Source organism: Lissotriton helveticus, chromosome 5_1 (assembly GCF_964261635.1).
Source record: "Lissotriton helveticus chromosome 5_1, aLisHel1.1, whole genome shotgun sequence".
NCBI classification, from domain to species: Eukaryota; Metazoa; Chordata; class Amphibia; order Caudata; family Salamandridae; genus Lissotriton; species Lissotriton helveticus.
In genome coordinates, this window is record NC_136065.1 from 1,688,363,507 (window position 1) to 1,688,390,146 (window position 26,640).

A 26,640-nucleotide genomic window follows, 5' to 3' on the forward strand; every position below is an offset into this window, starting at 1 on the left:
AGGACCTTTGAGCCGCCCATACGTCTAAATAAGGGAATACTTGTATTCCTCGAGATCTCAATGCTGCTGCCACTGGTGCCAAGCACTTTGTGAAGATTCTTGGTGCCAATTTCAGCCCGAATGGGAGTACCTTGAACTGATAAAGCAAAGATATTTGCGATGTTTACGGTGGATACGTATGTGGAAATAGGAGTCTTCCATATCCAGAGAAGCCATAAAATGTCCTTTGTTTAAACAACTTAAAATCTCGGCAAGTGTGACCATTCGGAAACTTTGTTTCTTGAGGAATTTGTTGAGCTTGCGGAGGTCTAGCATCGGACGACATTCCCCCGATTTCTTTTTGATCTCTTTCGACCACCTTGACAAGAGAAACTATCCATGGACAATTGACGATATGAGGACTAGCTGTAAGGTTGCCTATACTGGGATTGATACTGCCTATTTTGCTGGTTTTGGTATCCTCCTCTTGATGAAGAGCCACGCCCTCTTGCTCCTCTGAAATTTCCACGTCTGTACTGAAGGGTACCCAATGATCGTGCAGTATCAGTATCAGTTTTTATAGCTAAGAGGGCCTCATCAATATGTTTACCAAACAAAGACTCTCCGTCATAGGCCATGTTTAGAATCTTTGTTTGTACCTCAGGTCTGAAAGTGGTGGCTTTAAGGCATCCCTGGCATCTAAGCACTGCAGCCCCTGCAAGCGGACGGAAGTTGAGGTTTACAATGTCCGAAGCACAATCTATAGTTTCCGATGCAGTACGTTCTCCTTCCAGCAGAATCTTTCTTGCCTCCTGCCTACAGTCTTCTGGAATGAGGTCAATGAGACCCGCCATGTCTGACCACATTTGACAGCCATAACGGCCGATAATGGCTAGTGAATTGGCAGCTCTAATAGAGGCCACTGCCATGGTAGAGAATTTTTTGCCTATTAGGTCCAGACAACGTCCTTCCTTATCAGGTGGTGTGGGGATAGGTTTTGCAGGATTTTTAGATCGCTGTTGGTCTGCCTGCGAATTTACTAAATCTGGCCATGAGTGACCAATCAGACAGGATGGGCTGTTGGCAGGGGCAAGGTATTTCTTCTCTATGCGCGGAAGAACCGCTGGTATAGATGCAGGTGTCTTCATTATCTTAACCCCTTCATTCCAGATATAGTCCATTGTACAGCTCTAGTAAATTTTTCCTTAAATTCATGAAGGAAACATTCAGTCTGTCCGACTAACTGGCAGTTGAAATCTAGCTGCAGCCCGTTGCATTAAAATATGAAAGCCCCCGATGTCCTCAGGGGGAGAATCAGAAGGTAGAGGCAGAGGTAGAGGCGGAGAAGGCATCGGAATTACATAGTTATCCCAGGGATCTGGAACGTTAGTATATTTGGGTAATTCGCCCTCTTCAACCTCATCTTCAGAGGAGGTAGTGTCATCTTGCACCTGTTCAGCTTGACCTGAAGGAGGGGCCGGTGTAACAGGAGCTTCAGGCTGAATAATTGGAACAGGAACCACCACTGGCATGGGTGGGTTTTCTGGGACTGCCTGTTGTGGGGGAAACCTCTGTCGGTAATCAGCCAGCATGGCCTGTAGATCTTGAATGAGCGTTGGAGGGAGGTGACTCATTTCCCTTTGGATCACTTCCCTGCAATGGAATCTATGATGTGGAACCATAAGGTCTTCCTGGTAATAGTGATCTTGGTAGTTGTCATCGTCGTCGTCATCCTGACACTTGATGTTTAACTCAGAAGGATGGGGAGCTGTACTAAAGGGTCCTTCATCATCTTCGTCGTCATAATCCTCATCTTCAGTGTGTAGGAGATGTGAAGGCATAAGTGGTGAGATTTTGCTGAAATCCTACTGTCTTTGAACAGTTTAAAGTTGGTAAACACCAGATGATATAGGCGTTGACTGCGCAGGTAGAGGTAACCCAGCATAGAGTGTAGATTAAATAGCTAAATCCGTCGTCGATGGGCTCTTCATTGACGACGGAATTGTCGACGACGGAATGGTCGTCGACCGGATCTTCGTCTATGGGCTCGTCGTCGAAAGGATCTTCAATGTTGTTGACATGGCTGACGTCGACGACGTGGATTTAGTCGACGATTAAATCTTCCTTAACGGTGGAGACTTCATCGACGGTACGGTTGATGGGCTCGACGTCGACATGGTCGTGGACAGTGATTTCGTTTTTCCTGTTGAAGACTCCCCAGGAACTGGTTTCTTGGTAGAGATAGAGATTTTTGTAGACAGAATAGGCGATTTCATGGCCGTAGTTGAGATAGAAGCCGTAGATGAGGCAGAAGAAGAAGTCACAGAGATAGTCGATGATGTAGTCATCGTGACAGATTTAATATGGCTTTTACTTACAGTTTTTGAAGTAGATGCCTTTTTTGAATCCTTGCCTGCTGTGGATGACGGAGACAGCGTTGACCCACAGGAGAGTTTTGGTGACCTCTGTGAAGGGTCAGAAACATCATGGGAAGATTTAAGGTGTTTTCTTCCCTCACTTGAAGAGCTGTCATGTGATCAGGCTCTTTTGATGGAAATAGAACCTCGGTCATCGTCTTCGGCCGAAGAAGATTTGAGCCACAAGAGTAGTCTTGCCTCTCTATCCCCAAGGGTTTTGATGGGAAGGTACGGCAGATCTTGCAATTTTTCGCCTCATACTTGGGTTAAAGGCAATAAATGCAGTCCTTATGTTGGTCATCCACATGGACCCTCTTCTTATCACAGGTCCTGCAGGGCTTGAAAAGAGCTTTTCTGTCAGACATTCTGAAGAACAAGTATGAGAACGGAGTGGCACTCAAGGAGACACCCTTCCACACAACGTGCAGTGAAAATCTGAGGAGAACTGCCTCTGCTGAGAATGTTCTAGAGGGTGCTGGTAGCGGATTGGTTGGAACCAACTTTTTTACTATATTGATGTAGATAAGTTACTAAGATTTAGGGCTTAGGCTTTTTTCTTTTAGCCTACTACTATTATTTACTGATGGCACGACTTTTGTGATTTACCGTGGGACTCCAGCCTCTGCGACGGGGAATGATTCAGGCATGTGAATCAATGAAAGATACCCCATTACTGGATAACCTTCTGTCAGTGGTCCGAAGTCCTCACAGTTTCTTAGGGTGCATGTAAGATGTAGGCGAGCAGCTCTGCCGCTCCACAGGAGTCCTAAGTCTTTGTTGAAGGCAGGCAGTCCTCGCAGGCTTTGGTGGCATTACAAATGCAGGACAAGACATCTTTGGCACAGGGTCGACAGCACACAGACCGGCAGGGTTGGTGCTCAGTTGGTTGCTCTTCTGTTGTCTTCTGCTTTTGTGGCTTTTCAGGGTCCTTTTTCTTTTTAGGTTAAGATCTTCTGCTCTGGTACCAGGGACTCCCCTAAATAATGAATTTAGGGGCTTTAGGGGAGAGTAGGGTAGTAGCCAATAGGCTATGGACCCTTTGGGGTTACTTTGCCCCCTATATGACCACTTCCCTTGGGAAATTGGCTTAACCCTGTCCCAGAATTCCTAAGTATGCCACCACAAAGACGACTACTTCTCAAAAATCGTGTCCACCTCACAGTAGCCCACCTTAGGGGAGGTCATAGCCTGGAGGTGGCACGCCTACCTCACCAGCTATTTGTCCAGCATGTCCAGGTTTCAAGGAGGTCCTGGACAAAGGGGACGGCTTCCTCTACGGTGAGGAGACAAATTCGAAATTCAAAGGTGGCAGCTCTTTGAGGCTTGCCGCCTAAGGAAGGATAATCAGCAGGTCACCCTATGGGAGGGGGTGTTACACCCTCTTTCCAGACAGGCTTTTGTTCTGGGCCTCCGGAGAGCGGAGGCTCTCACCCTAGGAGTTCAGAACAGTGTCTTGGGTAGCAGTCTGGCAGAGACCAGTCAGGGAGTACCCAAGAGACTGGTAGGTTTTCAGGGGGCACCTCTAAGGTGCCCTCTGGGTGGATGTATTGAAAAATCCATCACTGTAAACAGTACGGGTTTATCAATATGAGATGTTTGATACCAAACATCTATGTCTTCAGTGAAGCCATCAGTTAGCTGGGGTAAACTTTTTCACCAATGTTCAAGACATGGTTTACAATAGCTTCTCCGGACACAGGCAGTAATGGAACTGAGCAGCACAGATGCATGTCTGCTCATACAGGTATGCCCTCACATGTAGTACTAGGAGCCCTGCCGTAGGGCTGTCGGGCTCGATGTAGGGGTGACCTACAAGTATCACATTTAGTGGTAGGAGGCATGGCACACAGGGGTGTGTCACATAATGTTTTCACTTAGGTCCTCACCAAGTCACGCAGCCTGCAATAGCAGCATTGCACGTGCTTGGTAAGGGGTCCCTTAAGGTGGCACAATTTGTGCTGCTGCCCTTAGGGACCCTTTTTAGTACTTCAGACACTAGGCACCAGAGGAACCATTTACTAAGGATTTAGTGTGTGCTAAAGGTTTTGCCAATAGGGTAAACAATTGTAAATTGTTTTGGGTAAAGAACACTGGTACTGGGGACCTGGTTCGCAGGTACCCAGTACTCTACAGTCAAAGGTGCATCAAATACCTGGCAAACAATGAGGGAGGGCTGCAACAAGTGCCCAGCTTCCTACAGGGAGTATGAGCAAGTGTGGGGTCAAGGTTAGTGGATAGCTGAACCTTCCTTGGTGTACGCTCATACTTTTATAAAGCAGGGTATAACGTTGTTTTTTCTGTATTCAGACCAGCAAATAGCATTAATAAAGTGCAGCCAAGAGCTTTCTGGAAGGGGGAGTCGCATGCTCACCACCTAGAGTATTCAAACACCAAGGTACCAAAGCAAGAATGTGCAGTTCCCTCCAAAACATCCCGCCAAACAGTGAGACGGATCTGGATTGGAAGCTCTCTTGCAGCCTGCTTAACTATATGGGACTTGCAGCTTCACAACCTGCTGAATGATTTGAGGAGACCACTCAGAACATAGATGGCAAAGTTACTTCCATTTGGCGCAAAGATGCAAGGCCTGAAGGTGAAGGATGGAAGGCCTGAAGGTGACGGGTGAGCCAAATAAAATGGAATTTGGGGTCTCCAATAGTGTCTGAAGGTGACAGAAGTTCAGGTTAATGATCACAGAGATACTGGAACACCATGATAAAAATCAGAAGATATGCAAATTAATATTTTTTAATATATGTTTATTGATTTCATAGATATAAAAACAGTCAAGTAATGCAAGATGTGTGATAGATCACACAAACCCACCATACACCCCCCCACCCCACCCAGGCAGAACGAGATCATAATTCTAGTACATTCTGAAAATACCTGTAAGTCAATAGACTGTCATGTGCAAGACAATAACACTGATGGCAATGGATAAACTCTTACATGTAGTCTGCTACTATGAACCTGGAAAACAAGCACACAAGATCCAAGGTGACATTCATAAAGCGGCATAGGCAAGATTAGCGGGCGGGTACCACCACAGATGCTGTTTAGCTAGAGAGATAAGGGGTGCAACAATTCTAGAGAGTCACAGTAGGTCTGGGTGGGATAACAGATATGCTGTAAGCGGGGCCATGCAAATAATTTCTACTATCAGACTGTAATGTGAGGTGGAATTACTGGCTAATAGTGTCCACGCTGAATGGCGGAAGATACACAGTATTCTGCTATGTGAGTCAGAAGTCATGAAAGAGCTGCTACTGCATCTTATGCAAACAGTAGTGATTCAACTTAATGCAGCCAAAGAATCGGAAATTGCAATGCATCCTAAAACTATTTTTAAATAAGAAAATACACTGCTGGTGCTTTCACCAAAAGAATTTCTACCTCTTTGTGGAAGACAGGACGTTTGCATCCTCTCACTACAAAGGTAATGCTATGGACGTGATGAATGTCTCGTACTAAGCTCTGAAATGGTTAACATGCATAAAAAACACTAACAAAAGGATAATATTAACAAGAACAACGCAGGAAGAAAATAGTTCCAAATACAACAAAGATACAGCACAACCGATGCAAAAAAGCATCAGTGAGAGATAGGTTCCAATTGCAAGATAACAAATCAATACCACGGAAAGCAACAAACCAGAAGGAATATTGAGAACAGCCAAAAAAGGCAGCCAATGAAGGAGCTTATAATTAATGGAAAGGTATTGAGGCCCTTAACAGGACCACAAAAAAAGGTAAAGTAAAAGTCATAAGGTGAATGTACAAACGATAATATGGTGACAATGAAAGTTAGTAAAAAGCTGCAAGCAGATGATAGACAAACAGACAGAGAAATTTTATGTATATATAAAATTGACATTTCTCAACCATATGTGACTCTGGAAAGCAGACACACACAGAACGTGTCTTGTTCTGTTGCCTTCTTCCCACAGATGGGGCATTTCACAGAAAGGCAAAGCTTTCTTGTAGGAGGCTGGCGTAGTATATGGTGCATACTTATTCAAGTACTACATCTTGCACTAATACAGGCAAACCTTATGGTGAGTTTAGTGGTCTTTGATAACCATAGAAAGCTCTCAAAGTGGTAGCTGTGGAATGCAGCCTTCAGGCTTATCTTGAAGGAGTGTTAAGCAGCTTGTTTTACCAGTTTAAATCGTATAGTGCAAGTTAAATGAAAAAGAAAGTGTTTAAATAAAAATACTTTTATTTATTATACATTTCACCAACACATTGGTATACCTCCTACCCGGATATATAACAACACAATACACAAGAATACTTCAATTGCAATCGGCTAAGTAGCACAAAATAGAGTAGTCTCCAGGGGAAGACCAAACCATATACTAAGAATGTGGAATGCGAGTTGCAAAGGAGAACGGGACTTGGACCAGAAGACCCAGAGGAGCTGGGGACACAAGGAACCACCCGAGGTAAGTACTCAGGAACCCCACGGAGGGCAGAGTTGAAACACAGCCACGTGCCCAATGGAAGTCAATGGAGAAGTCTGGTTGCCGTTTTGAAGAAGAACCCTTTCCAGGAGGACCCCAAAGAATTCCCTTAGAGGACGGAAGGTTAGAGTCATCCCACTCGAGGTTAACTAAACCAGGGAAGCAAGTGCATAGGGATGAAGAGACATCGGAAACCTCTGTAGACGACAATGGAAGACTTAAAAGAAATGCCTCTGGAGAAGGCGAGGAAGGAGTCCGGTGGAATCCAAGGATGGATTCTTGAAGTGAAGAACCTGCAAGCAGTGGAGACAATCTATGCTACTCAACGTGACCAGGAGTTATGTAGACAATGCCCACCGATGTCTGGAGGTTCTGTAGAGTCAACAGTGACCTTGCTGCTGCAGCTGTAACGACCAGGTGACGCTGAGGAAGACCAGGAGCCGTAGACGAGCTGTCCCACTTCGTAAGTTGGTGACTAGGTGGTCAGTGTAAGGCATGAGCACCAACAAGCCTTGGTAGCTGCAACTTGCGTGGAAAACGAAGAATGAGTAATGCTGGGACAAGCAAGGTCCAAAGGACTCAAACAGCAGGAGAGTCGGAGCTGGCCCGAGCAAGCAGGGTAGCACACTGAAGCAGTAAAAGACACTCAGGAGGACACACAGGTTAGAGGCACAGGAGTCGGAAGACTACCTCAAGCAGCTCACCAAGGATGAAGGTGCACAGTGCAGAGGACGTGCGGAGGACACTGATGTTGGAAGGAAAAGATGCTGGAGCTTCCTATAGGCCAAAAAAATCTGGAGTGCAGAGCAAACAAGCCTTGGCAACGGCTAGTATGCATGGTGCACAAAGGTTCGATCCCAGCGGTTCAAACGAAGGATACTGAGAGGACAGGTCAGGCCTCGAGGGAGTTGCAGAATCACCACCTGTGTTGCTGAGCCTCGGGAAGTACATAAGGCGACAAGAGCAGCAGACCGATCAGATTTGCTGCTGTGCCTGCATATGCAGGGGAATGACTCCTTCACTCCAAGGGAGATTACTTCAGGTGTCCTTGATGCCCACCGGTCTGTTGATGATCCTGGAAGAAGAACAGACCCAGATGATGAAGAACACTTGCAGAGCATGGAGACCAGGAGCAGCAGGAGTCTTCCTTGGTGCAGTCTTGGTTCCAGTTGAAGTCCAAGTGTCCAGATGGTCGAAGAGCGACGTAGTTTCAGGCTAGAGTCTTGTCCTAAGATGAATCTAAGGAACCACCCCACTGGCAGGACCTTAAGTACCCTAAGGAAAGGGTGGGGACACCTCAGGGATCCCTCCCAGAGGAGGGGCTCCATAGAGGGCAGAGGAAACTCACATGTCCTTAGTCCAGTTTCCCGTCAGAGCGGGAGCCAAGGGCTCCATAAACTGGCTCAAACTTGAGTATGCAAGGAGGGCACCGAATGCGCCCTTCAAAGCAGTCTGGTGGTGCTGGCAAGCGCCCCCACCCCAGTCCAATACACCAAGTCCTGTCTGGGAGATGGTCACACCTCCCTGTGACAGGAAACCTGCTGTTCTACCTTCCCCATGCTCAAGCTCAGCTCAGCAGCAGGAGGGAAGAATGAGGTCTGTAGTCTGCAGCAGCGCTAGGTTGCTGGCAGACCCTGAAAGGCTGTTACTGAGAGTACAGGGGGTACCCGAAGGGAGCCCCCCAGTACACTGGATCATACTTCCAACACTGGTATCAACATGTTGACATGATACAACTGCCCCGATTCCAAACATTACCGGGTTCAGTGCAGCAACTATATAGTTCGGCATCTTGTAATGACTGATGCGCACTATATGTATTCTATTGGCTGACCGAACTGATAAAGCCTTGAGAATCGACTACGGGGTTTGTAGTGTTGTCCTGCATGGTCACCCTCAAACTTCTAACCAAGCAACCTGCCCTCAGGACTGAAGAGCCTGCCATAGCGGTGACTTATAGGTTTAAAGTTCAGTGGCCTCAGATATAAGGAAACTTATCTGTGGTGAGAGGTGTAAGCACCAACCCACACAGGCTGCAGCCCATGGGAGAGCCCTGGTGTACCTATACCCTGGGTACCTTAATACCGTTTACTAGGGACTTTCAAGGGTACTCCAGTAGTCAATTGTGGAGATCCCAAAGTACTTCCCATGATAAATTTAGGGGAGGAAGCACAGTGACTAGGGTCCTGATTATCAGCATTCCAGTCAGACTAGGTCAAAAACACACTGACACCAGGCAAAAAGTGGGGGTAACCATGCTAGAAGGATCCTACTGTCCTACAATTCTCTACAGAATTAATTTCAGCAGTTCCTTAAAAAAATGCAGGACATTCCCGTTCTAGAAAATCTAGTTTGTGGAAAAAGCTTAGTAACAACTTTTTCAGTCATGAAAGGCGATTAGTGCAGAGTAGATCGTGTACAAAAGAGACTGAAAATAGAATTGAAGAAACTGTCACTGCAGGACACGATACAGTACCAGAGCTGTTGGCTAACGTAAAGGTGCAGTATCAACTTTCAGCTATACTGAGTTGTTGCACAGAGCTATATTTTCTGTTCTTTATTCCTTTCAAATTGATTCATTGGTTATTCTCAGTCAACTACAGTTTCACAAGTGCAACTGCATATCCTATTTGGCAATTATTAACATGAAAAAAATAAATGAAATTTGGAAAAAACATCCTTCATTTTGTTGGGTTATATTTTTACATTTAAAATGTCTTTTCATAAATTAATACTATCAAGTGTTTCAAAGACGATCAGATCAGGCAGATGGAAATGTTACATAACACAAACATTTTAATAAGACCGGTCGCGAGTAAATATCTTCATTACCTGAAAGGCAGAAAACCACCAATAGTCATGTGCACAAGAGTAGACTTGTACCACGGTTGGCGAGGGATTTCACGGGCTATGTTCTTGGTGCGGCAAGGAGCATCAAAGCTGCCGCCACTGTTTTTGCCAAAGATGCCACCGATGACTGTGAGGGGGAAGCCAACAAGGATCCAGATAGTGAACAGGAGCAAGATGGTGGTGGCAGGCAGAGCCTGGGTTGACCCGTTCGCCCAATGTACAGAGTTCACTACGCTCCATGTCAAGAAGAAAGGCACTAAAGAGAAAGGAAAAATATCTGTTATAACATTAAAAACATCATAGGGCCTGATGTAGGAACCTCAGTGCTCCTCCAGCGGGAACGTCATAATACTGTTGTACCCAAGATGAGGGACCTTATGCAGGGATAGGGCTTGAAAGGATTGAAAAATCTAGTAGGGTGCTTAGAGATACTTGCCTTTGAAGCACTGAAGTCACAAGCAAGCATTGACTTTATGCATGAAAAGGGACAGGCGAGAGGCATCGCTTTAGATGTCACAAGCACTAAGAAAGACAGCTGAAGCATGCAGAATAAAGATACATAGCTTTAATACTGGTTGTGCTGCCTGAGGTTGGTTGTAGATGCACATGCTTTGTCAACTTCCAGTAGCTAAGCACTCAATCTGTGGCAGTAATCTAACCTCTTGTGGTGTAGAACAGAATGCACTGTGGCATCCTTGAGCACAACAGATTTCTTCATAAGGAGACTGGGGTAAACAGGAACGATCATGTGTTGACTTAGATACCGCATAAAAACTAGTGTTCAAAAAGTCAATAGCTTATAGGGCATAAAAACTAGTGTTACAAGTCAGTAATTGATTCTGCTACATTATTTAGACACATCTTCAATACTTTCCAAATAGTATGTCACTAGGGAGATGGGTTGATTTTAAATTTTTTTAAAAAATTAGATTAGGTTTTTGCAGCACATCTCGGCAAACCAATGCGTATGAGAACAAAAACGTTGAGGGAGTTAACAGCAGTAATAAGAAGACATAGCGAAGGAACAGTTAGTAGCAATAATATCAGATCAATAATAGCATCAACATATCCACCACAGGAAATGACCCTCCATGGAAAAGGGCTAGGGAGGCCACAGGAGTGAAAAACACAATATAGAAGTAATCGAGCCAGACCGCTCTCTCCCAATAACCCATCATGCACAGTCTCAAGGATCCCCCACTCACAACGGGGAAGAAGCAGAGCAAAGGAGTAACGAGAGGTGAAGGCCATTAGGGAGTTTCATCCAGGGCCAGACTCCGCGTTCCAGCATCCGATGCTGGCAAGGAGCCTTTAGAAGGGGAACCAGCCACAAGCATCCAGCCCCTTGATCCATTGCAGGGATTTTAACAAGTTGGTATTCCATGCAGGAAATAACAATACTTTCATAACCCACCCTCCCTGAGCCGACTCCCTTTCACAGTGGTACGGTGGGTTGACTTAAAGCAGGTTAACGTTAGTAGGTTCATTAATGCCAGGTAAATCCATCTGAGCACCCTATCTTGCATTAAGGTCCAAAGTAAAATGATTTGGCAATGTATGCTAGTTTGAGTAAGTGGAATGTTATGGCTGAGTGCAGCTGCCTTTTTACTTGAGAAGTGTCTCTTTGTACAGTTGACAATTGCACATGTTAAAGCAAGTTCTACTTATGGTTGCCCCACTGAAGAGCAGCTCTTTTGTGTTGCTGGTTTTTGTGAATGCAATGGCGATGTTTAATTGAGGATTGTTAGGCCAGTGCTCTGAAACCTGCGGAGCTAGATCATTCTTGTGACAGGTGTCGTTATGTTCCCTAGCCATACAGCCACCATGTGCTATTACAAGCTCAATGAACTACAAAAGTACCCCTTTTTAAGCTTTTAATTCATAGAGCAGGAAAGTTCAACAATTAAATCTTACTCTTTGAGGACGATGTGAAGTTGAATGTTTTCTTTACTTCAGGTTTCATTAAGTTTACGAAAGAACAAAGACAGTCAATAGATACAAAAACCCATTATTCATATCCTCAAGATGTGGCTATAGATCATACAATATTTTGAGTATGTAATCATCAGATTTCAAATGTGGAACACAATTTTAACTGCTTTGGTTTATAGGGTGTGGATTAATGAGTAATTGGGAAAGGAAAGAAGTGATAGTGAAAACATATGGGACAGCAAAATAATCAAGGGAAAAAGAACCTACCAACAGCATTAAAAGTACACTCAATAAGTATGGTGTTGCACCAGGTTTGACTGAGTTAATTTCTATTGGAGAAACACTGCGCAGTAAATAGGATGACTCTAAAGGTATTTGGGGCTTTGCTGGGTCAGGTGGGCCTGGAGTTGACTTCTAGTCACAGGCTTTCTTAATCCTCTATACCGGATGGAACACATGTGTAAGGCTGATTCCTTGAGTGCACCCTCATGGCCACCCCAGTCAAATCCTTACTAATCCTACAGGGATGATAACCTAACTGCCCCAATCACACTCCCTACCTAATAAGGCATTGAGGATTCAAAGATGCTGGAGACGCCCAGTTATTCTTGACCTGAGCCAGTGGAGTGGAACGCCACCACACTAGTGATCAGCTAACAAGCCTCTGGAGCCCTGCTGGAACACCCTGCCTTCCACCCCATGGCTGCTGGGGCCTATTCGAAGTGGTAGTTTCATTTACCTCATTGAGATCACATAGGAGCTATTACAAGAGCTTGCTTAATGGTGCCTACTTACTTGTCATTCTGGTTAAGGACAAAATGCCCCTCCTCCCTACTCGACAAGTGTGAAAAATGTAATAGATCTTCACCTCCACCCTTCTCGGACCGGACAATAGGTACATCCTCGCCTGCTAGGTCAATGGATGACTTGTCATCTGCTAAGGTCATTCTGCATTCTATCTTTTATCATCAACGCCATTTGAGAATCTAAGATAGGCAAAGTCAGAGCTGGCGTTACCCTCCTCCTTCAAGTCCTTTGCATTGTGGGAGACATGGTTTTTGTAGCAGAGGGAAGTGTTCATACTGCAAGAAACAGCCAAAGAGATGCAGGCCCCGGTGTCACATCTTAATGGAGTCTCTGAGATATTACCTGAACTATTAGAAAATGCAGAGGGAAGGGCTAGATGCAACAAGCTGCTTCTGGTGGGCATGCATGGGTCAGGTCAAGAGTACGCAACCAGAACAGTTCTTCATAGAACAGGTCAGTTCCTGAATGCTGGTGGATTACCCCTCAGCTTGTTTTGTGGTGGAGAAAGTCACCATCTTCCTTCAGGGACCCTATCAATGACAGCAAAGCTGACTAACTACAAAGGGAGTCGCCTAGGGATGGCCAGGTTTTCTCTGAATCCTCCAGAGTACTGCTGTTCCTGGATTACATAAAATTAGTACAGCAACAAGTGACTTTGTTTGAGGTTGTCAACATAAGGATGAGGCATATCAGTCAGTCAAGAATCTTTATTCGATTTAGTTAAAAATCATACAAAGAGATAAAAACGTTAATATACAAATAAAAACTATTTACAATATCATACAAATCAGTGCGTACAATGAGATTCTTTTCCAGGCTATATATAAAAGGCATATGTTGCTCTATCAGCACACCTGAAAGTTTTTTTACAACTCCAGTTTCTTTGACACTTGTGAATCAGCCTTGGGTTAGGTAGCTGAAAAGGAAGATCTCAAAGCTGGGTCGAAACGGCCCTGCCAGACACACTGTCTTATAAATTGGGGTCAGGCGATGGACGAACAGGAGCCAATGATGATCGGGCACTGTTGGAGGGGACCCAGATGCAGAGTGGAGCAAGACTCAGCATCTCCTGAAGGCCACTCAGACTCTTTTTAGGTAGATGAAACCAGACTTCTTAATATATAGCAGTCTTTTTAACGTTCTTCTATACTATAGAACTGGAGTCCTCCTTGAGTTGATTTGATATGAATACTGCTGGGAGGCACTCAATAATAGTTGGTATAATTCTTGCCTTGAACAATGATTACTTGTTTATAATCTGCATTTCCATTTGGCATTTAATGAATTACAGTGGGCACCCAACATGCATTTTCTCAATTCCATGAGTAGTATTTATGGTGTTGGAATGTTTTACCTTTAGCCGCATCAGTGTCCTTTTTAATGGACTCTAGAGCTTTGTCAATGTGTGACCCAAACATCGATTCACCATCATATGGCATATCAAGGATCTTAGATTGAACTTCCTGCCAGAAGGAGGTGGCCTTCAGCCAACCCTGGCATTGTAAGGCAGCCGCACTAGCAAGCTGGCGGAAGCCAGTGCCCGCAATATCGACTGCGCAGTCAATCATCTCTTCAGATGCTCTTTGTCCGTCTTGGAGGATTTGCAAAGCGTCCGCTTTGGAAGTGTCAGGGATGAAGTTGACTAGGGCAGATATGTCCGACCACCTCTGCCGGTCGTAGCGGCCTAAGATGGCTAAGGCATTTGCTGCCCGTACTGTAGTGGAAGCCATGGCGGAGAATTTCCTTCCAATGGGGTCTAGACGCCGACCTTCTCTATCTGGAGGTGCGGTGATTGGAGATGCTGGATTACGGGCCCTACGCTGTGCTGCCTGAGTGACAACCGAATCTGGTTTAGGGTGAGAGACGAGGCATGCTTGGGAACCAGTTGGGGCCTTATATTTATTTTCAAGGCGCAGCAGTTGGGCAGGTAAAGAATTAGGAGCCTGCATGAGCTTAACTCCCTCCTTCCAAATAAAATCGATTATTGGAATTGTGTGTACTTGTTTGAAAGGCTGATTCTTGAAATCGTAGAGGAAACAGTCCTCCCCTGTCTGTGTCCTTGGTAATTTAAAGCGCTGAGCCGCTCTATCCATCAACAGATGAAAACTGGCAATATCTACTCGAGGGGAATCCCCAGATTCTCCTGGCGGAGGGGAGGGCGTCTGCATTTGGTAGTCGTCCCACTCTGCCATGCCGATTGCGGCATCATCATTATCCATATTATCATGGACCTCTCCGTCCTCTCGTTCTGGAATCGCCTCATCATCCGCATCCTGTGGATACACAGTTGTGTGAATCTTGACCGACGTTTGAACCTGAGGAGAAGGCGTCGGTGGCGGAGCTGTCGCAGTCGCATCAGGTAATGGTCGAGGAGTACCTTGTGGCGTTGGTGGACAACGCCGGTTGTAGTCGTCCAGCATATGCTGGAGATTTGAAATCAAAGACAAAGGCAAAGTAGCCATTGGAACGTGGATGCACTGTTCCTCAGCTTGAGACTCCTGGTTGCCGCCGTCATCACTGCCGGAATCTTGGCATTTGATGATTAGATCAGACGGACTGTGGTCCGTCCCGAAAGTGTCATCCACATCATCACCAGAGTCCGAGTCGTGCTCAGAGTTAGTGGCAAACATAGGGGAAGGAGGCTGCGGATCTGGAGCGGACAGCTGGTGGTAAGGCTTTTGTTGGCGACGGTGTGAAAGATCGGGGGCGACAAATGCAGAACCTGAAGAAGGTAATGGCACCAGAGGCAATGAGGCAAAGGAAGATGGTGCCACCGTCGACAGTGCCGTCGACGGTGCTGAAATGGCCACCAACGAAGATGACTTCGATGAATCCACCATAGACGGAAGGCTCGTCGACGGAGTCCTCGCCGACTGAGTCGTTGTCGACTGAGTCACTGTCGACGGAAGCATTGTAGGTGGCAAAGGCGCCGACGAAGTAGTCGACGCAGGAGACACCCCTGTCGACGGAGCGCTCGTCGACGAGGCTTTAGTCGACGGAGTCTTCGTCGACAACGAAGACTTCTTGATGGCTTTCGTCGACGTTGCTGGTTTCTTCGTCGACGAGGTGATAGGAATCGTCGACGAGACAGTCTGAAAGGCCAATGAAACTCTCGTCGACGTAAAGGCAGACAACGAGACCGTCGTCGACTAGGTGGAAGCTGACGTCGTCGTCAGTGTCGTCGTCGTCGACGATGTAGACACTGCAGATCTCGTCGTCGGAACGCTCGTAGACGCTCCCGTCGACGACGAAGCATGTTTAGGTGTGGAAACACGCTAAGAGGCAGCAGAAGACACCTGAGAGCCAGGTCTCGTGGGCGCAGCGGTAGTAGGAGCTGGTGGGGACACCACAGAGGCCAAAGGCAGGGCCAGTTTCTTCTTTTTTAGTAAAGGAGAAGGCATATCCTGCACACTACCACGCTTAGAGGCTGCAAATGAGGGTCCAGAGTGAAAACTCTCAGCATCAGACAGAGCTGAATCCTTGTCTTTAAGACGTTGGAGCCAAAGGAGGAGACGGCCTTCTCTGTCCTTTAACACCTTGGCTGCTATTGTTATTCCTCCCCTGTGCTGGGCCATAATAGAAATGGGTGTGGTCATGACGAGCTCAGCTCGAAAAAGAAGCAGTTGAGGAAAAAACTGAGCAGAGCTCAGGGAGACTTCACACGACGTGCGGTATAAAATGAGGGCTTGAGCTTCTGAGGAGAAGGTTCTAGAGGGTGCTGGTGCCTGATTGGCTGTAGTTTGGACTAACGTAATGACAGTGATATGTTACAAGTGTTTTCTCTATCTATCATGCATTCCTATGGAGGAATTGTTTTAGAGGTTTTCAGTTATGTATTTACTTCTATTTCTTCTTCTGTTATGCTCTCACATACATATATTTTTAGCATTTATTCCTATTTTATGTACCGTGGGACTCCCACTTCGACGACGGGGAATATTCAAGCATGTGAATCTATGAAAGACACCCCTAATACTGGAGAAAAGATGATTTTGGGGTTTCGATCAAGGTCACAGAAACAAGGTGGTACTGGGACATAAAACAGGCAACAGCTCCCAAAACAAAAAAACAATACAATTAACTATAAACGTACATTTGCATATCGTGATTTTATATAATTTTACAGACCTACTGTTTGAGTAATATCTGCTTACTTAATTCTGGTCTGGACCCATCCCAGTCCGGCTTCCGCAGCAACCACAGCACCGAGACCGCCCTCATCGACGCCATCAGGATCCTTATGGACAAAGGAGACACAGCCACCCTCATCCTTCTGAACCTATCAGCAGCCTTCGACACGGTCCATCACCGCACCCTAACAGCACGCCTCCATGACGCCGGAATCCAAGAGAAGGTCCTGGCCTGGACCACATCCTTCCTCTCCGGCAGAACCCAGAGCGTCCGCCTCCCACCCTTCCGCTCCCAGGTCACCGAGATAATCTGCAGCGTTCCACAGGAATCATTCCTCAGCCCGACGCTGTTCAATATCTTCATGGCACCACTCGCCCACGTCGCACGACAACATAGCCTCAACATCATCTCCTACGCCGACGACACCCACCTGATCATATCCCTCACCGAAGACCCCACACCGCCAAAGCCAACCTCCACAGAGGAATGAAGGCCGTCGCCGAATGGAATGATGAAGGGCAGCAGGCTGAAGCTGAATTCTGACAAGACGAGGTCTTCATCCTCGGGCCCACCCCCTCAGCCTGGGACGACTCCTGGTGGCCAACATCGCTAGGAACATCCCCAGAACCCACGACCACGCACGCAACCTGGGGTCATCCTCGACTGCGCCCTCTCCATGACCAAGCAGGTCAGCGCCGTCTCCGCTTCCTGCTTCAACACCCTCCGAATGCTCCGCAGGATCTTCAAATGGTTCCCCTACGACACGAGAAAAACAGTCTCCCAGGCCCTCGTCACCAGCAGACTGGACTACGGGAACACCCTCTACACAAGAACAACAACCAAACTCCTGAGACGGCTGCAACAGATCCAGAACGCCTCGGCACAACTGATCCTCGATGTCCCCAGACGCCGCCATATCACACCACACCTGAGAGGCCTGCACTGGCTCCCAATCAACAACAGGATCACCTTCAAGCTCCTCATCCACGCACACAAAGCCCTACACAACGCCGGACCAGCATACCTCAACGACCGACTCAGCTTCTACACCCCCACCCGCAGCCTCCGCTCTACCAACCTCGCCCTCGCCACAGTCCCACATATCCGGAAAACCACCGCCGCGGGCAGATCCTTCTCCTACCTCGCCGCCAAGACCTGGAACACTCTCCCTACCAGCCTACGACAGACCCAGGACCTGCTGGCCTTCAGAAGACTTCTCAAGACCTGGCTTTTAGATCAGTAGCAAAGCCAACATGACTCACTATTTGGCTATACCACTACAGACCTACTGGGGATTTGCCAGTGCTCCTTTGCTGATGTCATTCATTTAGAGGTGCCTCTTTTTGACATGGTCAACCCCAATTGTTGTCTGGTACTGATGCATTTTTGACTGAAGGTGCACTGGGTTCCTGCTAACCAGGTCACCAGTGCCAATGGTCTTTTCCTAAAAGAAGGTAAATGTTGAATTGTACCCCAAAAGGCACCCCTGCAAGTCCCTGGTAAAAGGTACCTATGAAACCCGGGGTACAAAAACTGAAGAGGGTCCCTAAGGACTGCAACAAGTAATGTGCCACCTTAAGGGACCCACACCCCAAATACATGCAGACTGCCTTTGCAGGTTGAGTGAAATGGTGCAAACCACAACATGGCAGGCAACCTGTGTGCCATGCCCACAGACACTGCATGCAATATATGCAAGTCACCTCCTACAGCAGGCCGTATAGCCCTAAGGCAGAGTGCATTATAGTACATGTGATGTCTAGCTCAATTACTAAGATGTTACAAGTTAACAGGTAAGCCATCTGAAGTACATGTACTGGTCATTACAAACTACCCAGCTACGTGATGGCTTCACTGAAATTAATGGTGTTTAATATCAAAACACAATTTCTTAATAAATCCCTACTGATTCCAGTATGGAATTTATTAAGATATGCACTTCGAGGTGCCCCCCTGAAAATCTACCAGTATCTAGTGTGCTAGCGGATGTCATCAAAAGGTCTGCGACCACAGACTAGTTTCTGACTCCCTTTAGCGGAGATCCCATGCTCTCAGAGTTCAGAAACAATGCCCGCTCTGGGGGAAGGTGTTCACACCTCCTCCAGCAGGATGACCAGTGATTTAGCATATGACGATCAAGGGTTTCAAAGTCCCTGCTACCCTTTTATTATGCAATCCCAGCTTCCTCCAGACCTGGGACTGCCATCCTCTATCCTGAGGCCCATTTTGTCACCAGGAAAGGAGGGAAACATAAATATTCAGAAGGCGTGTTCACTTCTTAGGCTAGTCCCACACCTAAGGTGGGCTACCTGAAGTGAACAACGAAAGAAGGGTTTCACCATTTTGTTATTTTGGAGAAACTCGGAATTCTAGGTCAGGTTTATGGCCACTCCTAGACGTAAGTGGTCATATAGAAGGTGTAGTTACCTCAGAGGTAAGTAGCCCATTGACTACTATCTTAGACTCCCCTCAATGCCTCTAAATTCAGTATTCAGATGGCCCACCTGACACCAACAACTCAGATTCTTCTACTGGGAACAGAAGAAGGACCAAGAAGAGCTGAAAACGCAAGAACTGTGGATCAGCCCCGGAATTGGTGCCAACCCAGCCTGCCTGCTGCTGCCGACACTTACAAAGACCTGACAAGTCCAGCAGCTGGACATCCTCCTAAAGCTTTGGAGGACTGCCAGCCCTTGCCAATCAGCCAGCATCTCCCTTGAAGTAGAGGAGTCACTTCCCTACAGTCTGCAGACACAGACCGCACCTGCCCAGTTCACCAATCTGCTGGCCACTGGGTCCACATAGGAAGCATCAGCCCAAGAGAAGACTTCAAGTGGAAGGGATATTGCATCTGTCTTTTCAATATGCAAGGGGTATACTGCAGAACAGGAAACTTGACCAGATATTGATACATATTATGGACGGTGATTCTTTGATTAACTCACAAAAACCCTAATGAAGTCCCATTCTGGGGACGAAACGCCTTCGCTGTGCGGATGTTGGATGATTACTGAATGAATCAATAAAAGAAACTTTGGGATGGAAACAACATTTCATGGCTCCTATTTTATTGAACATCTGAAGGACTATATTTTACATGGGATAAGGTTATCAAGAAAACACTTCAATAGCAACTATCTGAACATTTTACAGAATTTCACTGGACTCTAAACACTCAAGAACAACAGGAGAAACACAACTGTAAAATACAAATAGAAACAGAGGAACCCAATAATTCCAAAAGGACAATTGAGACGATTATCACTCTATCGTCAATCATTCCACATCTTAACACCAAAATAATGTCACACAAATGACACACAAAGTTAATTTATTGATTGACAAGTTCAGCAGAAAAAATGTAATACTGATTTTTCTGACAAATTAAATGGAGTAGAACGTAATGAAATGTCAAAATACTTGTTTAACCACCATCTATTTAAGGAGGTTTTTTGTTGAAATTATACTTTTGCAATGGACACGCATGTGTTGTGAAAAAATGAATTCAAGTAACTAATTTTTGCTGGTACAGTTGAATGATAAGTGTGAGAAGTTAGCCTGGCATATGATGTCCACTATTCTAGCAGGCACCTTGCACCAGTCTAAACGACCCTTATTGATGGTGGTTGTAAAGTCAACCTTATAGACAACTATCCTAATGGTAGCATGGACCAGCAGTCATAGGCTAAGACTTCAGAGAGCATGTGGAGCAAGCTGTTTTACCAATTATAATCCCTTAAATACCAAATGAAAGGACACCATACAAGGTATATATCAAATATATATGTATTTATTTCGAACACAACCTCTCTGCACCCTTTATGAGGTCAGAGATCGAAGTACATCACAAGTTACTCAATTAGCACACGATAAGTTGCACAAATACAGTTATGCCCTAGGGGCCTCACAAACCATATACTAAGTAAGTGGTATAAGAACCACTACAGAAACAGTGAGTAGGCCTAGGGCATCGCTGGGGCTACACTAAACAATCAAAGGTTAGGAAGTAGGGGACCCACGGGAGACGCGTGCAGTGTCTAAACACGGTCGCGAGTTACTATTGACTTATAATAGAGAACGAAGAAGTTACAAAGTTACTGTTTAAGGGCGCTTCCGGATGGACTACGACAAAACCCCTTTGGACTAGGACACTTCGAGAGTCAAGACCTACGGGAGCACCGGAGTACTCGTGTTACCTCATCCAGGGAAGCCGGGTGCATAGGTGCCTTTTGGTGTCGGGTTTCATCGGTGCTTTTAATGGAGATCTGCAAAGAAGTGCTGCAGGCAGCCAGAGGAAGAGTGTCCGGGTGGATCCAAGGGTGGGTCGAGGAACTGAAGAACGTGAAAGCAGAGGGGATAGAGTCTGGGTCACTAGCCAGTGACCACGAAGGAACCAGACGATGTCGCGATGGTCTCAGGTGAAGAGTTGAAGCTGGTCTCTGCAGCCACGAGGACCAGAAGGCGTCGACAACAACCAGGAGCTGGATTCGAGCTGTCCCACAAAGGATCTAGTTGACTGTGGTGTCGGTATCCGGACTGGACCCAACAAGCCTTGGCAAACGCAATCCACGCAGGAAGTGAAGATGGGCTTCAGGTCAGATCAGCAAGGTCTGGGGAGCTTCTCCTTTGCAGGGAAGCTGGAGCAAGCTTGGAGCAACCTGGAAAGCAAGTTGGTTTCAAAGGTGTGTCTTCAGGGGACTCACTAGCCAACGGGCTAACAACCAGGAAGACGCGTTGAGCTGAAAAGCAAGAGCGGGCCCCACGCGGCACTCGTTGAGTGTGGAGGGTTGAGTTTCGGTGCAAATGGCGCTCAGGTCTAGGGCTTCTCGTACCCCAATGCACAACAGCAAGGGTACCTCGGTCGTCAAGCTTTTAGCAAAAAGCAGGTTGTCCAGGGTGTCCGGTCGCACGTCTCTCGTGTCCGCCACGGGTCTCAGCTTTATTGTGGATGTGGGTCGGAGTCAGAGAAGTCTGGAAGTCCAGTTCCTGTGTTGCCGAGTCTTCGGGTTCCGTCGGGAGCGTCTACAAAGCAGACCGGCAAGTTACTGATGGTGCCTGTTTGCACAGGGTGGTCACTCCTTGACCACAAGAGAGATGTCTTCAGTCTTCTAGTCGAAATAGAACGTCGAAGGTCCAAGAGTTTGTATCAGAGTTTCATTCCAGGATAATCTAAAGTCCTGGGGACCCAGCTCCTATCTTTATACTGATTTTAGGGGCTGGTTTACCTGCTAGGTCCCTCCTATGGGTGGACCTGGGAAGGTGGTGGTTACACCCCTTTCCCTTTGTCCAGTTTCGCGCCAGAGCGGGGCTGGAGTGCCCCAGCAACTAGTTTGAACCGGCTATGCATAGAGCACCTTGTGTGCCCCAGGCAGCGTCGAGTGGAGAAGTGTGGCTCAACGGTTAGAGGCAGCAGACCCGGAGGCCGGCCCGGGACCAGGGTTCAATTCCCGACGCGACCGGGTGCAGGACCAATGTCAATAAATCTCGCCTCGGTGCCACTCTAACCATGGGGTCCCACACTGCAACTCTGGGCAACAGCTTGCTTATCCTCCACTCCGGCCCCATCACCGCCGGGGATGCCTGGCTTAACCTTGGGGATGCCCAGTAAAGGGACCATCTCACAGGGAAAGCCAGGACGGGTTCCCGAGTGGTACAGCGCTGGGACGCTCCAGGGTAACCACACGCTTTACAAATCCAACATTCATTCATTCATTCATTCATTCGTTTTGCAGCCCTCCCTGCCCCAATACACTAAAAGCCTTTCTGGGGCAGGAAACCTATTGTCCAGGCCTCCCCTGCCGGAGTTTCGTCCAGCAGCAGGAGGTCAGACTCGTGTCTGTGGCAGCAGCATCCATTTAACCGGGTAAAGCAGTAACATACATGTCTTTTCACTCTAGAAGGGTGGAATGCTACCCCCGCCGCCAGAATTGGCGGGGGAGGAGGGTAGTATTCCAAAGTGTTTGACACCTTACACGACATGTTTTCATAAAGCCAAACCAAAGTTAGCATTAACCGCGAGGATTATAAATGCAGTTAAGAATATATGGTATGGCTATATCAGAACAGCCATAAGGACATGGTTCCGAAAGCTGCAGAGGGGCTCAGCTCATGCTAGGGCACCCTCTCACATAAAACCAAGCACTCTGCCTCCAGGATTGTCGAGGCCTACCATAGGAGTGACTTATAGGTGCATATGTGTCTATATATATTGGTAGATATAGGTATACTATATCTAAGTAAGGGGTGATTACACCACCTTACCCAAGCTGAGTGATCAACCTGTGGTGTCAGTTTGGATGGCCAACCAGGGGTGGCATAATACATGCTTCAGCCCCTGGTAGGCCTTAGATGCACCTATGCCCTGGGTACCTATGGTACACTATACAGGGGTTCACAAAGGTGACCCAATACCCAATCAGGTATGTACCTAAAGTACATGGTATCAATTTAGAGAGAGAACAGCTGGGCTGTGGGTCTGATTAGCAGGCCCACAGCCACACTGGGTCCCTGCCAATCAGGTTCCCAGGGCCTGTGTTTTTCCCCCAAACTGTACCTTTGTACCCACAATTGGCACCTCTGTGGCCACAGGTAAGCCCCTTGTAAAAGGTACCATGGGTAGCAAGGGCACTGTGACCAAGGAAGGCTTTTAAGGGCTGCAGCACCTATTGTGCCACCGTTAGGGGCCCAGTACGCTAACACCCACATGCTGCAATTGCAGGCTGCGTGTGTTTGTGCAGAGAACCGTGAAGTCGACATGGCACACATCCCTGTGCGCCATGCCTGCAACCCACTGCCTGAGACTTCTGTATTTCACCCCTCTAGTAGGGTTCCCTAGCCTCCAAGTGATGGTACAGTTGCATGAGCACTGTACTCCAACAGTGTCTAGGTCCATTCTTAGACATTGAAAGTGCAGTAAAGCCAAAAGAGTGTATGGACTGGAAGTTGGTCATTACGAACTCAACACCTCCATAATGGCTTTACTGAAATCTGAGAAGTTTGGTAAAAAACTTCTCCGCACATTAAACCCACACGGATGCCAGTGTGGGATTTAATGTAAAATGCACACAGAGGGCTTCTTAGAGATGCTCCCTGAAAAACGACCAGTCCTGGTGTGTTTCCTGAATGGCTGCCCATCATTTGTCACCGCCAGACAGGTTTCTGGACCCCTGAGTAGAAAGCCTTCTCCCTCTGGGTTCAGAAACAAAGCCAATGCTGGGCAGTGTCTCATGCTTCCTCCCCCAGGATGGGCTGGGTCCACAAAAGGGAAGCTTCAAAGCCCTGCCGCCTTTGTAAGCCGTCCCTGCCTTTTGATGCCCCCAGCACCGGACTCCCACTGGTAATGACCCCCCACTTTGGGCAGGAGTCAACAGGAAAACCTAGTTCGGAGGAGAGGTGTGCCCACATTGCCAGCCCCACCACTCAGTTGGGGGAGACGAGGTGAGGCACACCTCTCAGTCACCTCCATCTTAAAGAGGAGGAGACTCAGCCAATTAGAGAGAGACTCATGCCCTCTTCCCATTGGAGGGCAGCATATAAGAGGGTGTACCCACCCCAAGGAAGGGACCCATTGGTCCATACCTGCACACCCCTGTAAAGGCCGCTAAACGTAGTATTTAGGGCCGACTCTGAACCTTGCCTCCTCAGATTTCTGCAACCAACGAAGAAGGACGGAAGTCATCGCACAGCAGAGGAGGCTACAAAGAACTGACTTGGCCCCCACCCTACTGGCCAGTCTGCAGTTTCCAGAGATCCTGCGCCAAAAGTCGACTTGTCCTACAGCCAGCGACCTCCAGAATCCCTGGGAGGACTGACTGTCTTCAACAAAGACCGGCTCTCCTGCGAACAGCAGCTCTGTTCATAAGAAACTACAAAGAAAATCCCTGAGCCTGCTGAGAACGAAGAAACCAGGCACCTGGAACCACCACTGCACCCGTAGTCTACGGCCCGAGTCCAAGTGGCCCACCGGTTCAAGTGAGGTCCCCAAGCGCTCCAGAGTCCGAGTCCTCCATGGGTTGACCCCTCCAGGACGCAGCGACGTCCCCTGCAGCCTCTGCATAGAGACCCCCTCCAACTGCGAAAGGTCCAGTAAGGTGAAATCCGCCCTCAAAGGCACCCCTGCTCCCTGGAGAGGAGGATCGGAGGTACACCTACATCCCAGAGCCCTCCAACTTAACTGACCAGCTGTTGGTTCTTCCCAGAAGACTTGCTGGACTGAGCCCGCAACCAAAATCCAGAGCCTGCAACCAAAATCCAAAACTGGCAACCTCAATAGGATTGCATTGGTCTGCCTACCCCTCTTAAGAACCCGGCCACCCCTGTGCCGCTGGTGGTGTGTGCACTTGGTGCTGACTTGGTAACCCTTTGCCCTGACCTTGACCCCAGGAACTTGGCTCCTGAGAGCGAATGGCCTGCCCGTGAGCATCACCCAACCGGGTTGCCCCGTTGGCTAACATTGGCATCCTGCACTGCACCCGTCCACGCTAGTGCCTAGTCGATTACTTACCTGTAAAACTGATAACCATTTATCTCCCATAGGAACCAATGTTATGAGTTTTTGTTCCTAAAATGTTCCAATTGTTGAACGAAAATGCATCTGTTCTTGACATGTAGAGCTGTAGATTTGTATACTGTAGCATAGATCGCCATCTGGCGTTGGGCTCTGATGTTTGCACTTTGTTATTGTAGAATTTTGTAGTCACAAGATAGGTGACTCCTCTTTTGGTTAGTAGTGCGCATGGGCATCAACTCCATCTCCGGATTGTTTTCGCCATAAAGAGTGATGATGGGGCTTGTTAGAAATAGAACGATGTCCATGTGTAATGTTCTAAGTAAGATATTACTGCAACAGACACAGGTATCTGGGTAGGCGGGTAGGCGTATACGAATCTACAGCTCTACATGCAAAGAACAGAAGCATTCTGGTAAGTAGCATTTTCTGTTTGAGGTATATGAGCTGTAGATTTGTAGATTGTATTCTGTAGCGTAGACTATACTGCAGTTTTTTGTTTTAATCAAAAAGGAGGAGGGAGAGAGAAGTCAGAGTCCATTCAGCTTCCAGGCTTAAATCAAGAAATTAATTGGGGGGAGAATGGACCACTTGTAACTATGTAGCCAGGGGTTCTTAATGCTCAGTATCTTTCATAAAAACCCTCATACACGCACGTAGATGGTACAGCGGAATAGCAGGATTCTCTGCTATTACGTAGCGTTAATGCATCATAGGGTTTTCTCTTCTGGGATGCTAACCTCCACCTGGAGGTAACCACTGGATTTGCAGTAGTGTCCAGAGAAAATTAAGTGCTCAGAGTGAAGTGAATTAAAAAAATTTGAAATGTCCTCGTAGAAATACACTTGTTTATTAGAAAAAAAGAGGATGGTTCAAGAAAATAAGAAGTTTGGTGTGCTTTCAAGGATCGGGTTACTGAATCCCCTGCACAGTATATGAATTACAAATTGAGGTTGACATGTTTCCATTATGCCCAACCGGGTCTATAGGGCTTTCTTCAGGACCAATAGGATTGTTTTTTACAATTTGTGCAGCAATTCAAAGTGGTTCTATTGTGCTACTCTGGTTAGGAAAAGGTTGATAGTACCTGTAATCCGAAAAAAGAAAACAAAAAGACATCGTAGGATTTCTACATATGTGTAACCCTATTCTTCAAGTGTAACTACATTATGTTAAACGTTTGGTTGTAAAATATTATTAACGTTCTTGTAACCATCATCCGTTTGTTATAATTGGACTATGCGAACACTATGGCAAAGGACATGGCTTTAGCATTTTCTCGTTTGCGATTTAAAAAACTTCCCAACGGCCATTTCATGACTTCCGGCACGCTATTAACATGAAAAAGGAGTAGTATGTGGAATTCAGGGAGATTCAAAAGTGATTAAAATCATGATCGCTTTATTCATTTTTGGTTTTGAAGGGTGTAAGAATTAACCAAATATTTATGGCGTTCACATTAGTTTCACCCAAGCATCACCCCATTCTCTCATTTCAAAGTACAACTATCGCTCTTAAGGGCATTCAGACACACTGTTAGTAAACGTATGTT

General features: G+C 46.9%; 1 protein-coding gene across 1 annotated transcript in view; it reads right to left on the reverse strand.

Moving 5' to 3' along the window:
• TM9SF1 (transmembrane 9 superfamily member 1) overlaps positions 1–26,640 on the reverse strand; it is a 211,503-nt gene that overhangs the window by 19,786 nt on the left and 165,077 nt on the right. Inside the window, exon 5 of the mRNA XM_078644928.1 lies at positions 9,695–9,968. Within this exon, the coding sequence (XP_078501054.1) occupies positions 9,695–9,968 (274 nt within the window). The remainder of the gene's footprint in view (positions 1–9,694; positions 9,969–26,640) is intronic.